This window comes from Schistocerca nitens, chromosome 8 (assembly GCF_023898315.1).
Source record: "Schistocerca nitens isolate TAMUIC-IGC-003100 chromosome 8, iqSchNite1.1, whole genome shotgun sequence".
NCBI lineage: Eukaryota > Metazoa > Arthropoda > Insecta > Orthoptera > Acrididae > Schistocerca > Schistocerca nitens.
In genome coordinates, this window is record NC_064621.1 from 120,956,338 (window position 1) to 120,971,278 (window position 14,941).

The 14,941-nt window shown below is 41.9% G+C and overlaps 1 protein-coding gene across 4 annotated transcripts in view; it reads right to left on the reverse strand.

The window, feature by feature from the left end:
• Positions 1 to 14,941, reverse strand: part of LOC126198459 (uncharacterized) — a 263,192-nt gene that overhangs the window by 242,833 nt on the left and 5,418 nt on the right. Inside the window, exon 2 of one of the 4 annotated variants that reach the window (XM_049934797.1) lies at positions 13,449 to 13,688. The exons of the other annotated variants lie outside the window; for them this stretch is intronic. Within the exon in view, the coding sequence (XP_049790754.1) occupies positions 13,564 to 13,688 (125 nt within the window). The 3' untranslated portion in view covers positions 13,449 to 13,563. Of the gene's footprint in view, positions 1 to 13,448; positions 13,689 to 14,941 lie in introns of those variants that run through there. 4 annotated transcript variants of the gene reach the window in all.

Sequence of the window (14,941 nt, forward strand, 5' to 3'; positions counted from 1 at the left end):
TAGAGCACTTGCCCGCGAAAGGCAAAGGTCCCGAGTTCGAGTCTCGATCCTGCACACAGTTTTAGTCAGCCAGAAAGTTTCATATCATTGCACACTCTGCTGCAGATTGAAAATCTCATTCTGGAAACATCCCCTAGGCTGTGGCTAAGCCATGTATCCGCAATATCCTTTCTTTCAGGAGTGCTAGTCCTGCAAGGTTCGCAGGACACCTTCTGTAAAGTTTGGAAGGTAGGAGACGAGGCACTGGCAGAAGTACGGCTGTGAGGACGGAGCGTGAGTCGTGCTTGGGTAGCTCAGTTGGTAGAGTACTTTCCCGCGATAGGCAAAGGTCCCGTGTTCGCGTCTCAGTCCTGCACACATTTTTAATCTGCCAGGAAGTTTCATGTCAGCGTCCACTCCACTGCAGAGTGAAAATCTCATTCTGGAAACATCCCCCAGGCTGTGGCTAAGCCATGTCTCCGCAATATCCTTTCTTTCAGGAGTGCTAGTTCTGCAAGGTTCGCAGGAGAGCTTCTGTAAAGTTTGGAAGGTAGGAGACGAGCTACTGGCAGAAGTAAGGCTGCGAGGACGAAGCGTGAGTCGTGCTTGGGTAGCTCAGTTGGTAGAGCACTTGCCCGTGTAAGGCAAAGTTCCTGTATCCCACTTCTTAGTGTATTGATTCATCCTGACTAATGTCTTAAACTTCAGCCTACTCTTCATCACTACTATATTGTGATCTGAGTCTATATCTGCTCCTAGGTAGCCTTACAATCCAGAATATTATTTCGGAATCTCTGTCTGACCATGATGTAATCTAACTGGTGAAGCACCCAGCATAATTTGTCGACTCTTTCTAGTATGCTGCTGACGATAATCTGCCTCCCGTCATCCAAATGAGGCTATTACATGCGATGTAAGTACCTTTCCAGTCTAAATATGTGAGAAATGTCTGAGTAATGTGTGTAAACTGCAGCATCCTAATTCTTAGTTCTGTGTTCCCTAGTGAAATTATTATAAAACTGATGTTGAAAAAAATGTGTATCTTTCACCAAAAACTCACAACACTGTGAGAAAAATAAAACTGGAAAATAATTTGAACACCATTTTATGAGGTCTGCTTCATGTTGTCTTGAAAAGTGTACTTCACCAAGAGAGTTTGCATTACTGGCTGTGACGGTTGTAGATAACTGTTTTGCTTCTAAGTGTTATAGTACTTATGCGAAACGGAATTACATGGGAATACTAAATGTATACAAATAAGGGGACATATACTTCACAAGTTCGATTGACCAGTGGGGACTGCAACATAAATGGTGAAATAGATCAATATGCAGGAGCCTATAGGTAGATAGTAACTGTCCAGCAAAACACGTATTAATTGAGATGGTTCAAATGGCTCTGAGCACTATGCGATTTAACATCTGAGGTCATCAGTCCCCTAGACTTAACCATTTAAACCTACCTAACCTAAGGGTATCACAAACATCCATACCCGAGGCAGGATTTGAACCTGCGACCGTAGCTGCCGGTTGGTTCCGGACTGAAGCGCCTAGAACCGCTCGGCCACAGCGGCCAGCTATTAATTGAGACTCCAGAGACATTTGCCATCCACCTAAGTATCATTTCCATTGGAACTGGGAGGGTAAGATTAGAGTAATAATAATATGAACAGATGTACTTGTGTATTTATTCTTCCTGCAGTCATAACGTGACTGGCACGGATAGAGTCCCTAACATGTAGCGCCATCCTAACTACAACTTCTCACATGTTCTGTTGAGTATGTGTGCAGATGCAGATCTATTGAAAATCTGTATGCATATTTTATAAACATTTTAATGTTAATCTTGCTGTTTTAGTTTTATAATAAATGATTACAATCGTCTTCTTTCTTGCACGGGAATTACTGCTTTGATTAAGAGCCATAGCGCCTTCCATATATATTTCTGTGTGTCGGTTCTTTCATTTGACTTAACGTTGTTGTACCGTGATTGGCTGCATGGAGCTTTAATGGTGTTGGCTAGGACGGTCTTGAGATTGGTCAATTTCCAGCGAGGTTTGACACAGAGTTACAGGGCGATCAGGAGAGGGCAGTATACCGTGCGCCAACGGTGGTGAGGCTGTTGTGTTCGTGGCTGGAAGCCAACGCCGAAGCAGTCTAGGTTCGATGTTGGCTTGGCACCACGCAGAGGGCTGCCACAGCTGCGTGGGACTATACAGGGGCTTCTTACCGTATGGTAACTGGGGTTGGCAGCGCCCACAGTGGAATCCATTGCTGTCTGTGGGTGGTTTACGCATGGGTGCTTCCATATCCCGTCCCATAGTCTCACTCGACGTCTTCAGCCTTCTAGCTGCCGCTGCTGACTGCTTCCTTTCTTGTGAGTGACATGTTTCTTGCTAGACGTACTGTCCTCTTATAAGCCTCCTACCTCTCTGACTAATTAGGCTTTTCTATATGACTGTATACCTAAAGACCCTAATCTGTGGGGAAAAGGCATCTACTCCGAAGAATAATGCAAAACCGAGAGAAATAGATAAAGTTATAACCGACTCGCTACTGCTCAGTACTTTAGCAATGACGATTAGAAACAAAGTTTGGTTACATTTACATATTTTTAATGCGTAAACTAATTTTTAATTAACATTAGTTAGTGGAAAATTTGGAAAAAAAGGTTTTCAAAGTACGTCATTAATGAAAACAACCAATGGTAACCAGTTCCTCACAGGAGCAGAAATAATTAAATTTGAACTGAACTTTATACTGGTGAGCAGTTATACGTAAGAATAGTTATTGCCATCATGCCGTAGAAACAGTACCTAACGCACACTTTCAAGTTTTTCACACCACACATGCCACAGTAGTCAGATAATAATCAAATAGCAAACACATACAACATATTATATTAATTTTCATAGATCAATTAAAGTAAGATTGTTTACTGGCTGTGGACAGAAACTTTTGGTTACGTTACTCACCGTAATTGTAGCCAACAGAAAGATTGAATTTACTCATTGCTAAGGACTGTCATTTGCATAGCAGTTACGCTGATATTTCTTTGTAGTAAAAGTTATAAATTATGCCACAAGCTATAAATTAGAAACTGTCCTTTGACAGTGAAATTCAGTGTCCAAGTTACGTAAAGTTTTATTACCAATTTTTTATTATGAAAGTTACTCTATTCTTAGCAAATGAATTAATACTGACTTTTGCATCATTGTGTTTCTGACATTATTCACACTGCAACCAAAGTTTTCATTATTACGTAATTGTCCAAAAGTTCGAAAAATTATGTTTTGATAAACTAATAACTTAATGTTCACTTCATTTTCTGATTATCTCGGTTCGTACAAAGGGGTGGGATGGACACCACTTGGATAACGACTTAGGAAAATTATTTACGTGACAATATGCATGAAAACAATGTTATTTAAGTAATGAATTTCCAACTCCGTTGGTCAGCCTATTACACTTCTAGTTATAAAACGCCTAGATCTTCCTTAACGTTATGATGTCGTTGGTTTGTCGTGCGGCTTCTTTTAGTGGTAAAATAGGGCACAGGTGGATCCTGCCATACCATAGCCAATATCAAGGGCCTTCAGCAGTCTTGATCTTATGTGATTACTCTTGTTGTATTTGTACTGTGCGCACTAAATGCCATACACATACCTTGCCCAAATTAAACATTTGCCAAAACAACCATTTCAATTTTCACTGCTCTGCGTTTCCTAAACAGACTTTTTACCTCCGCACTTTTGCATAGTCACGCCGGCGAATACACACAACCAACAACAACAACCGGCTCCTCACGACTCATAACTGCTCGCACGCCCAGCGATAATGGTTTTACAATTTATTATACTCTTTGATAATAGCTTTTCCCTGACTAGGCCAGCGTATCTACTTACAAAATATTAACGTTCCATGCGTGTTCTCTTCCTTAAATAACAAATAGCATTTGTAGCTTGACAGCATATTTAAAAGAATAATATTCGGCACAACTAATAAAGCAAACTTCTTAAAACACATATAAAATATATGATCATCCACAGAGTTGTGGTTTTATACTCTGAGCTATTAAGTTGTTGTAACCACTTTTCCAGTTAGAAACCGTACTGTGCTGTGATTGCATTGTCTTTCTGTTCTGATTCAACATTGTCCCAATTCTGTCTCTTCTATAGTGCTACGTATATTTAAACCGGTTTCTTGTGACTGTTTATGGCCAGTGTTAGCTGTTGTGCCTTACAAGAGAGTTGACTGTTATTTGTGGGAGCCACGTACTATTTAAAGTGTTCTTATGTGAAGACAGTAGACGTTCTAATAACCAGTAACTCTGACGTTTATTCTTAGTCGGTTTCTTAATTCGCTAGTGCTTCCGAGAATTATTATTATGTGGTTAAGTATTAATCCGCTGCCTGCTCTGATTCTGGTTACATAAGAAAAGCGGAATAGTTCTTCCATTAATTTTCACTTTATTTTGTGGCAGTTTGAGGATAGAATCATATTGGTCATATGAACTGCGACAGCTACCAGTGTTTAGAATTATTTTAAAAATAATTCCTTACCTCCACCGCTTGATTAATACGAATTTGTTTGCTTTACATTGGTGGTTGATAAATGTTGGTGCCTTGAAAAGTACTATCACACTTGGCCATTAATTTATTATTCTCTCATGTATTGTAGAGTGCGCCTTATTTTGTCTGTGTTGCATCAGACTTTGTCGCCGTGAAGTTCAGTCAGGAGGGCCTATGCTCTCTGAAGAGTGCCGTACAGGACTGACACAATAATTGATGTGTTTGAATGTTGTTAAGAAAAGGTTTTCTCTTAAAATTATACTATGCATGTTATAGTATTTTACGTTAACAGAGTTAAGGAGTTTTGATTCTAACGAGCCCACTGGGCTAGAAGTTTGATAAATTAAACTGTCACTTAAAACATTTTCTCCAAAGGGGTTTTGATTCATTAATATTTTTAAAAATTTTATTTTGCTTAAAGTTCCCCTTTTCAGGGGGTTGGTTGAATCTTTGATGCTTATTCTGTTTATGATACATGAAATTATTGTAATTGGACTCAAATTACATATTTCGTTTTGAAATATTATTCTACTTGTGGTGGCTCTCAGTTAGTATTGAAAGGTCTTGTTATGATTACTGACGTGTCTTCAATTGAGTGACATATATACATGCAGCGTGTATCTGAAATGAAGTAGAAAATGAGAGGTTTGGCAGAGTGGCACATATCAAACATATTTCACATATCAATCCATGCTTGCATTAGTCAGGAGACGGTGTTAGGCGTAGTTGAACAGTTTTGTGGACTGCCAAGAGGCTAGAAACACAACATGCCACCCGAGCTGTCATGGTAGGAGGTCTGTTGAGCAACGATTTCAATGTGTTTGTGGAACCAGGGTAAATGAGATGTCTGTGTGATGTTTTATAAACTTTATTTGAAAACAGTTACAAAAAGTTATCGACGTTACGCCCTCCTGCCTGAATGCACTCCTTGTGAAGACCTTGGAGTGAATGTCGCACTCGTTCAAACACTCCTGGCAAAGTGTACATAGAATTGGAAGCTGCCATAATACGCGCTATCAATTCTTCATCAGCCTCAGTGGGTTTCTGAAAGACAAAAGATTTTAGGTGGCGCCGGAAGAAAAAATCAGTGAACATCAAATCGGGAGAACATACAGACCATGCTACTGGCCCACCGCGCCCTATCCATTTGTGACCAAAGGTTTCGTACAGATGCATTTGCATTGCATGTGCAAAGCGTACACATGCACTATTGTGTTGGTACCTCATTCCCCGTCTCATGCTGAGTGCAACATATTTCAACAACTCTGGCAGTGTATCTCGTAAAAAGGTTAAGTATCTCTCTGAGTTCAGTCGCTAGGAAAACATGTGTGAACAGATCAGATTATCGCCTGCCAATGTGGCCCAGGTGTTGGCAGCGAAGCAGTCTCGGTAAACATGAAAAATGGTTGCGTGCAGATCTTCCCTTGCTCACATTTATTGGTTGTGGCTGTTGAACATAGCCTCTCTTGTAAAAGATGCCGCACCTGAAAAAGTACGTGATTTGGAAAGTCCGGTTGAATGGCAGGACGAGGTTGTGGCCTGGAAACAGTAAATGTTTGTCCTACGTTGGTGGGATGAGGAGCTGGATGTTGATGTTAATATTAGTGAGGGCAGATATGAACAAAGAATTAGCAGCCTGTTTGTAAAGTAGATAGACAGCCTATTTTGAGAGTAGCCGAACCCTATGATGTCTACTCTTGAAAGAGTGTCACGTTTCTCAGTAGAGGGTACCGATCAGTTAACTGAGTTGTTGTTGTTGTTTGTTGGGTTACATCAACAGGCTAATTTTTTACAGGATAATCATGGAGTAGTTTATCCAGGTTTATCCATTGACCATAGGCCGCTTGCAGAAGATAATTCTGGGAGCATTCGAAGATGCAGATACGTTGTGAGACTTCTGAAAGTTGCTGTTAAATAAATGCGTGGGTGCTTGTAAGAGGAAAGATTTGCTAGACCAACATGTATACTGCGTACAAGGCAAGGATAATCATTTGCCTCATTGTGTTAATGAAATGCATCTTTGCATTTTAGTATTGTGTGTTGCGATCTCTGAATAACTGGTGATGGCATTATCTTGGAGGGTATGGGAGCAGAGGACAGGTCCAGAAAATTGTTTAGTGAAAAACCAGTGAACAATGTCGACATAGACAAACTTTTGGCAGGAATTCGTGAACATTCTTTATAGTGACCATGAATGGGGGAACTAAATCTGAGCAATAACCTGGGCATTGTGAATAACATGTATGAAGTCAGAGCTGGTCAGTCACATTATGTTACTAGCACTGTATGTTATTTTTGCAAGATGCCTGGCCTTTTTGTCAGGCAATCTACGATACGTAAGGGTAGGTGGATGAACAGCTGACGCCAGAAGCAAGGGGCACATTCTGCATTATGCAGAATGCTTCCACTCGTGCACCATCAAAGGTGGGCGACTGCCTTGTGTGCATGCATTTTTAGGAACTGAACATGTGTGTGCTCTTCTGGATTATGGAGTAATGTCCCCCTCCTGGACTATGCCTGGTACACGCGTTATAAACAATTGATCTTGTTCCCAGAGCTAAGTGTGATGAGTTGGATGAGTCATGTGGTGGAAGGACAAGCACTTATTGTCGTTGCTCAGTCTTGTATCAGACTGAGATTCCAGGGTTTCTAGTGGGCACTTGTGTGCTTCGTTGCTAAAAATTTGGCTCTGAAGACTTCTGGGTTGTGATTTTTCTTTTTTTTTTTTGTAATTGACCTAGTGTTTGGTTGATTATGTGGGTCGTCGTCGTATATTAAATTTAGGTCAGAGGAGAATATTAAGTTTTGTACCCATAGAATTGGCACGAGGGTATGTAGAGTGAGTGTAGAGCACGCGAGGGTTGATGTTACCCGCTTACCCAGAGGTCAATCTGCGAGTGGTGGGCAAATTTCCGGATGTGTTGATTAATAGATTGCGAGTAACTACTAAAGTTGAATACCGGAACCAGCTCATCTCAGTGCATCAGGCTCCCTACTGGTCAACTCCTGAATTGCAACATTTGCATATAATCGAATATTAAATTTCTGATGGTGTCATCTATCCTTCGCCTCACCTTACACTATATGTCTGGTTTCTAAGCCTCATGGGAAAGTGTTTAGACCTATAGCTTATTACCAGGAGATAAATCATTATAGGCCTACTATCAGATGCTTTTACCAGTAGAGTCTAAGTCTTTAACGGCTTTGCATACCGCCTACAACCTTTCTGCGTTTAATAGGGTCATCTTTGGACTAGCCAGAGGAGCGGCAGTCTGATGGCGTCCATTGGATTACGTCTGGAGGACTTTATGTTCATGTCTGTTTACAGAGCCAGTTCCGCAGAGCGGGTAGACCACATCCGCCAGGTGTTCTGCCACATCAAGGAAGCGGGTCTGACTGTTCAATCAAACAAAGTAAGCTTCACCTGGGACGAAATATGAAAACTGGGACCCCTCGACAACGGCTGGAACCAGTTCATTCATTCCAGTCCCAAAAGACGAGACAGGTACCATCTGTTTTGTTGTAACAGTGAATTTCAGTCTGAATTCATGCTGAATTTCACTCAGATAGCAGCTCCTATTATGTCATTACATACCATGAGTAGAACATTTGTGTGGGGTGAACCACAATAAGTTGCCTTTGAAGCATTAAAATGAGTCAAAAACTAGCACTAGTGTCAGGGATCCCTGATTTTATTTGCCCGTTTATTGTTCAAACCAACACTTCCCATGTTTGGGATGCAGTTGCCCTATTACGAGAGCGAGGTGGAGACGGAAGGCCTCTTGTGTTCACATCATGGGCGTTGTCACAAGTTGAAACCAGATACTGTACAAATTATAATCACTGGCCGCTATGTTCACACTAGAGAAATATAACTTTTATTTGGAACATCGTCGCTGTCGACTGGAAATCGATAACCAGGCTCAGAGTTGGATTTTCGTTAAGACACGCTACACAAGCCAAATAACACAGTGGGCAGTAATGACCTCTAAGTTCTAGTTCGATGTTTGTCATATTAAAGTGCGGCAAAATCAAACTGCCAATGCGTTGAGCCAATTGTTTCAAGTGGGTGATGTGAGTGAGGTGCCCAGGTTAATACGCAGCAACACAGGAGTCCCAACACTCCCTGCAGAAGGATTGACGCGCGCTAAACTCGCTGTGCAGAACTGGTAATTACGATTGTGGAAAGCGCCAAAGAGGTTGGGATCAGTTTCACCTTCTAATTGTAATTTATTGTAATTTAATAACACTTTTACAACCAAAGCGGCACGTAGCCGAACCTTTACCGAATGCAACTCTTTCACGGCTGAAGGCCTGGAAACGAGAAATCTTAGCCCGCATCTCGTGGTCGTGCGGTAGCGTTCTCGCTTCCCACGCCCGGGGTCCCGGGTTCGATTCCCGGCGGGGTCAGGGATTTTCTCTGCCTCGTGATGGCTGGGTGTTGTGTGCTGTCCTTAGGTTAGTTAGGTTTAAGTAGTTCTAAGTTCTAGGGGACTGATGACCATAGATGTTAAGTCCCATAGTGCTCAGAGCCATTTTTGAGAAATCTTAACAAATCAACAAGATAAAAATCCAGTTCAGATAGCAATAAAGTAATTAAAAAAAAAGCAGCTAGGTAGATAGAACGAACATATGCAAGGTGCAATACAAATTGCTGAAGGCCACAATGTTTAAAAACAAAAAAATTAAACGTCGACAAATTAAGATGCAATTAAAGAGGCAAATAAAATAAAAAACATATCACATGTTAAATTTGCAAATTTTTTAACAAAAAAAGAAAAGTAACCATAAGCCTTATATTTTAAGCAGCTGAAAACAGATAATTAAACACCAGTGGCACTCAGAAGCCTACAGGGAAGTCGATCTGCCCTCGTTCACTTAGGCGAGACAGGTGGTAAGACCAAATACACTTGATCCGTCGGAAACCCAACCAAGGCACAGCCATGGACCGACCGACAAAACGACTTGCTCGCCACCAATCGGTACATGAGAACTCAAACCCCAAATGTCACGAACGTCATTATCCTCAAGGAAATATGTATTAAGCTATCAAAACCACGCACTACGTTGGACAGCCCCAACAGGTGAGGAAAGTACGCTGCCTGAAATTACTTCAGTGGCCAGGGCACGAAGCTCGTAGCGTTCAGACAGCTCCACACACGCTCCGACACTGTGCAGGGAGCGGCAGCGGACCCAGCGACTGCACTGCGAGGAGATATCTTCCTTGGTCCGCAGCAACCGTCCGACTGCCTGCTTGTCCGTCAGCGACTGCTGCTCCGTTGCGACTGCACTGCTGGTGCGTCTGCCACTCACTTCCAGACACACGACGGCGGAAATACTGGCCCGGACCCAACCATGCAGAGGAAACACATCCACTGGCTAAACGGCATCCATGCACCAGGAAAGGACTGACCCAAGTTCCACAAGATGGTAACTGAAGGGGCCCAGAAGCGCTCAGAGAACCAGTTACACGTCGCCCGATGAGACGACCAACCTCTCAGAGCCACTACGCCAAGAACATAACAGCAATTAAGCAAGCATGAAGCAAAATCGGGAGTCGAAGCACACACAGCCGACTCATGAACATTCGGCGAGCCAAAACGCGCCGTCCGGTAGGACGACCAACCGACGATCCACCAAGACCGTGGCCTGGCTCAAGTGATGCGTGGCGGCAGTGGTCAGCGAGCCATGTCTGCACAGACCTCGCTGCTCCAACCCAACTGCACTAGTGCCGCATTGCAACTCCCCGACTGGCAGGTCCGGACTGGGCTCCAGACGCGTTCCAGCAGACTGGTAGCCTGTACTCCCAAAGAACTCCTAACTCGGACTGACGAGCTACGACAGACAACGACCGGGAAGTAATAGCAGTCAAGCAAAGATACTACGAGAGGGGATGTATCGATACGCGCTGCTAACGCCGCTCACGGTCAGGCAAAGCAGCAACTCAGTGACAGTGTTAATTTAAATTAACGTAGTGAGATGTAAGTACGTTAAAAACAGAGTGTAAAATACATGATGGCGGGAAGATGAGCCACGCACGGCTCAAGGATTTCTTGTGTTTCTGTTCCAGGGAGGATGAGGAATCCAAGTTATGTGTACTCTGGAGTTTATTCTTCGTGTGGAGGTCACATGTAGTTTCATCTGGACTGGGACATTCAGAAACTGGTCGCTGAGTACGAGTTTCAACCAATCGATAAATCATGTATTGATTACCTGGGACCTTTGCCTCATTCCCAAAGCAGAAACCTTTTTGCCTTGGTCATAATCGACACCTTCACTAAGTATGTCTCGTTGATCCCTGCGGCTATTAATATTCAGCATCTTGAGAAAATTTTCGTCGGTTTTGGACCCTGAAAACTTTAGTTAGTGAGTATCAGCCTTCACATCTAAAGAGTTCAATTGGTTCTGTTTTGACAATAATACGTATTACCAAGATATCTTAGTATCTAAGGCCATATTCTACTGGAAAAATAAGCCATGACTTGAAATCATCCCTCACTGTTTACCATTCAAGGGCCCAGAGGTGATGGAACATGTTGCCAAATTGTCTATGTTTTTCCTTCGATACCGCCCACCATGAAGCCCCTATCACCACTCCTGCCATGCTAAACATTCTCATTAAATTCTCCAGTGACCATTTTATGGCCGCTCAAGGATCTACTACTGGAATAGGCGGATCTGGAAGAAATAAAATAAAATGGGAGATTCTCAGGAGAAAGCTTGGTAGGAGAATGGGAAGCAAATCGCTTCAGTTAAAGTAGGGGATGAAGCGTTTCTCAAAAATTTTTGAGGACAAAGCCAATGCATTCAAGGCATCAGCAGAAAATGTTGCCCAAGTTTGTCAGACCTTATGTAGTAGGTGAAAGGCTCACACTGCTGAGGGATGCAAGAAATGTGTGATGGGCAGACAGCAAGTCCAAGTATTTAGAGAAAGGAGATTCCAGTTACCCACCCCAGTTCTGCCTTTATGTGGGAGTTTGAGCTGTTGTGCTGACTGTGTGTTGGCTCTTCCATTTGGCTTCCCTTTGCTGTAGTGTGACTGGCTGTGCAAAGCTTTAATGGAGCAGGATACAATGGTCACGAAATCAGTTGGTTTCCAGCGAGGTTTGACAGAGAGTTGTTGGAACGACTGGGATAGCGCAGTACACCAGTGTGCCAATAATGGTGAGGCTATCACAGACAGGGTTTGCAGTCAGCACTGGAGTACTGCAGTGTCGCCATTGGCTTCGCATAATGCAGAGGGGCAGCACAGTTGAATAGAACTGCATGGCACAAGGCACAGTTGTTGAGTGGAACTGGTGTTGCCAGTTCCTGCAGTGGAATTCGTTCTGTCTGTGGGGGGTTTTATGGCTGGCTGCAGCCATGTTGTATCATGTGGCATTGTGCAGCCTCCTCACTGCTGCCAACTCCACCATTTCTTGTGGAAGAGCTGTTTGCTGCAATACGTTCTGTCCCCTGAGCTGTTGAGCTGTTGTTGGCCCATTTCCTGTTGGAAACTGTACTGCGCTGTGATTACATTGTCTTATTCTTCTGGTTCACCAGTGACCGAGTTCTGACCCTTCTATGCGCTACATGGACTTACACCAGTTGGGTGTGCCTGTCGATGAGGCCAGTGTTAACGGTTGTGCCTTCCAAATAGTTTGGCAATCGTTTGGGGAGGCAATTAGTATCTGAAGTGTTCTTATATGAAGACAGTAGAAGTTCTAACTACTAATAATGTGTCATTAATTCTTAAACTGACTTAAATATGTATTACAACTACTGTAAGACTTCAAAGCTGTCTGCTTCATCTTACAGCAAATTGGTAATACTTAGGCTAGACAGTTGCATAATCGCCTCATCCATCTGTGAACTGTTCTTATGTGTTTAATTATTACTCGGCTGCCTGCTCTGATTGTGGTTACATAGGAACGGTGGAATAGTTTTTCCATTAAGTTTCCTTCCTTTTGTGGTAGTTTAAAGATGGAATTATATTGATCATATTCTGATACAGTCACTGAACCTTAGCAGCTATGTTCAACAACTAGAAGCGTTGTGATTTATTAAGGGAAAAGCTTTTCTTTCTCTGGTTGATTAATTGGAACATTTAATGTCTTATATTGATGGTTGATAAAGTTTGGTGGCTTGACAAGTACCATCATACTTCGCTGTCAGTTTGTTGTTCTTTAATATGTTGTGCAGTGGGACATATTTGACTTTTTCATGTCAGGCGTTGCTTCAGACACTGTCTCCACCCACTGTAAACTGGTGGGCCACAGTTCAATTTCAGAATGCACATATACGACAGTGCCGCCTTTTGGAATCAGGATGCCTATGCTTGCGTGCAGTTATATTTTGGTAAACAAAGATTATTGTTATACTGTATCCTAAACTCGGTTTGTCCCTTCCACTCCAGCAGTCCCCTGCCCTGCTACCAGCTGTCACACTAATTACTTCATTATCTCTTAATAATTATTTCTGATGATAGCTATTTTTGACAAAAATTATAATTTTCCTTTCATCTCTGCATGGTACATCAAAGAACTCCACTGCAATTATATATTTAGCTTTGGAAATTTTGTGGTAACTAGAAAAGCATTAGGTGTGAAATTGTTATAAATACCTCTTTTCATTTCTTTTCCAACAGCTCACTCAGTATCATTTTGCTGCATGAATCCCAGTACTGTATATTGTAGATAAGCATTTATAAAACATAAAAACAAACTGCCATTTACAGGAGAGAAGGACTCAGAAAAAGTAGAGTAAAGGTGATATTACATTGCAGCATCCAGTATATTATTTATAGTCGATTACTGAAGCAATTTAAAAAATTCTGGAACTTTTTCAGTATCATCCTGTTTGCAGTTATCACCCATGTGTGTTCTTACATTTATAAGGCATTGAGTAGTAAACACATATGTTTGCTGCAAAGTGCAGTGGTGCTTTATTTATGCCATGTCAGTGCAGGGTACAGGACAGTGGGAGCAGCTCCAGACTGCGCCTCCACGGTGTGGCGCCCCCCTCAGCGGCGGCGGCTACAACTTGTGGGCGGCTCTGCGGGCGGTGCCTGTCCTGGAGGGGGGTCTGTTTGCAGCTCTGCCCGCAGCGTGTCGGCTGCCTGCACGAGCGTGTTTCGCGTGGCCAGCCCGAGCGTGAGCACCTGCTCAACAATAAAGGACAGACTTGTCGATCAAGTGTCTCACCAGAAAATTCGAGTATTCATAACAGCAACACCTGTCTACAGCTGCTGCAAACAGTAAGCTTGCATTTTATGTGCTTCTTTATATTTGAGAAGTGGATGACACATAAATGTTTGCTCTTGAAAGTATTATATTTATAATCAAGTAATTAGTATGGTAACTGTGCCCTGTCAAAATCAAAATTGTAAGTATGGAACACAAAACAGCCTACCAATTAAAAAAGAAACACAACACCATAGTGTCTAATGTAAGATATTTTCGCACTGTTAATGTTATGATTTTGAAAATACAGTACATTTTTCTGTAATATGTTTTTTCAGTATATTGTAAATATTTTCCTGTCAATGAATACGATTAAATAATTTAAATGCAATATCTCAAAAAGAGTTGGATAGTAACATGTAGTAAACACGCCTTTCTACATAGGGAAATTTGCTGTTGTGAACAATCAAAGAATATATCTGAATTAGTGAACATTGTCGCTGGGCACGGACGCTCACAGTGCAGTAGAGCCTTGCCCAGGCTCTTGTGCAGTAATGTCTGACAGAGACGCTCAGGTGTAGTATTTGCTAGCGGCATGTAGTGCAGCACATTGTAACGTAGGGCCTACCAAACTGGAGTAAATGTATGTGATGGCCAGAGATAATTGGGAACAATGCATAAAGTACCAAGAGGAGTTAATAGGAAAGAAGAGCATTATGGATCCAAAGTTGTTTATTGCAAAGCGACGACAAGCCTATTGCCATGCACTGTCGGCGATTATTTCCTTTACACAGCACCAGCGGCCATTCGCTGAAGTAAGACCAGAACAAATTTAATATTTAGAAGTGTAGCTAGCATAGTAGTAAAATTTTGTGAATTATTAGCAACTTAATGTTAACACTATTCTTTCATTATTAATTAAAACCGAGTGTCAATGTTGATGATAAAAAGACTAAAATTGATGAATTAATCTTGATAATTTGTTTAAACAAGCGAAAAGTATCAAAACTTATAAATAATCAAGATAGTTAAAGACAATCGACTTTATGCTCAGTGAAATCTTCACTTGAAAATGAGTATAAATATTCAGTGATTACGAAAAGATAATTTCAGTGAGTTTTGAAGATTAGTACAGATCAGAAGTTTTTCATTGACATCAGTAGTTTTTGCTCTCATTCCCAAAACAGGTTCTGTAAAAGTTAATCAGTAGTTATTTATTGAAAGTTACATG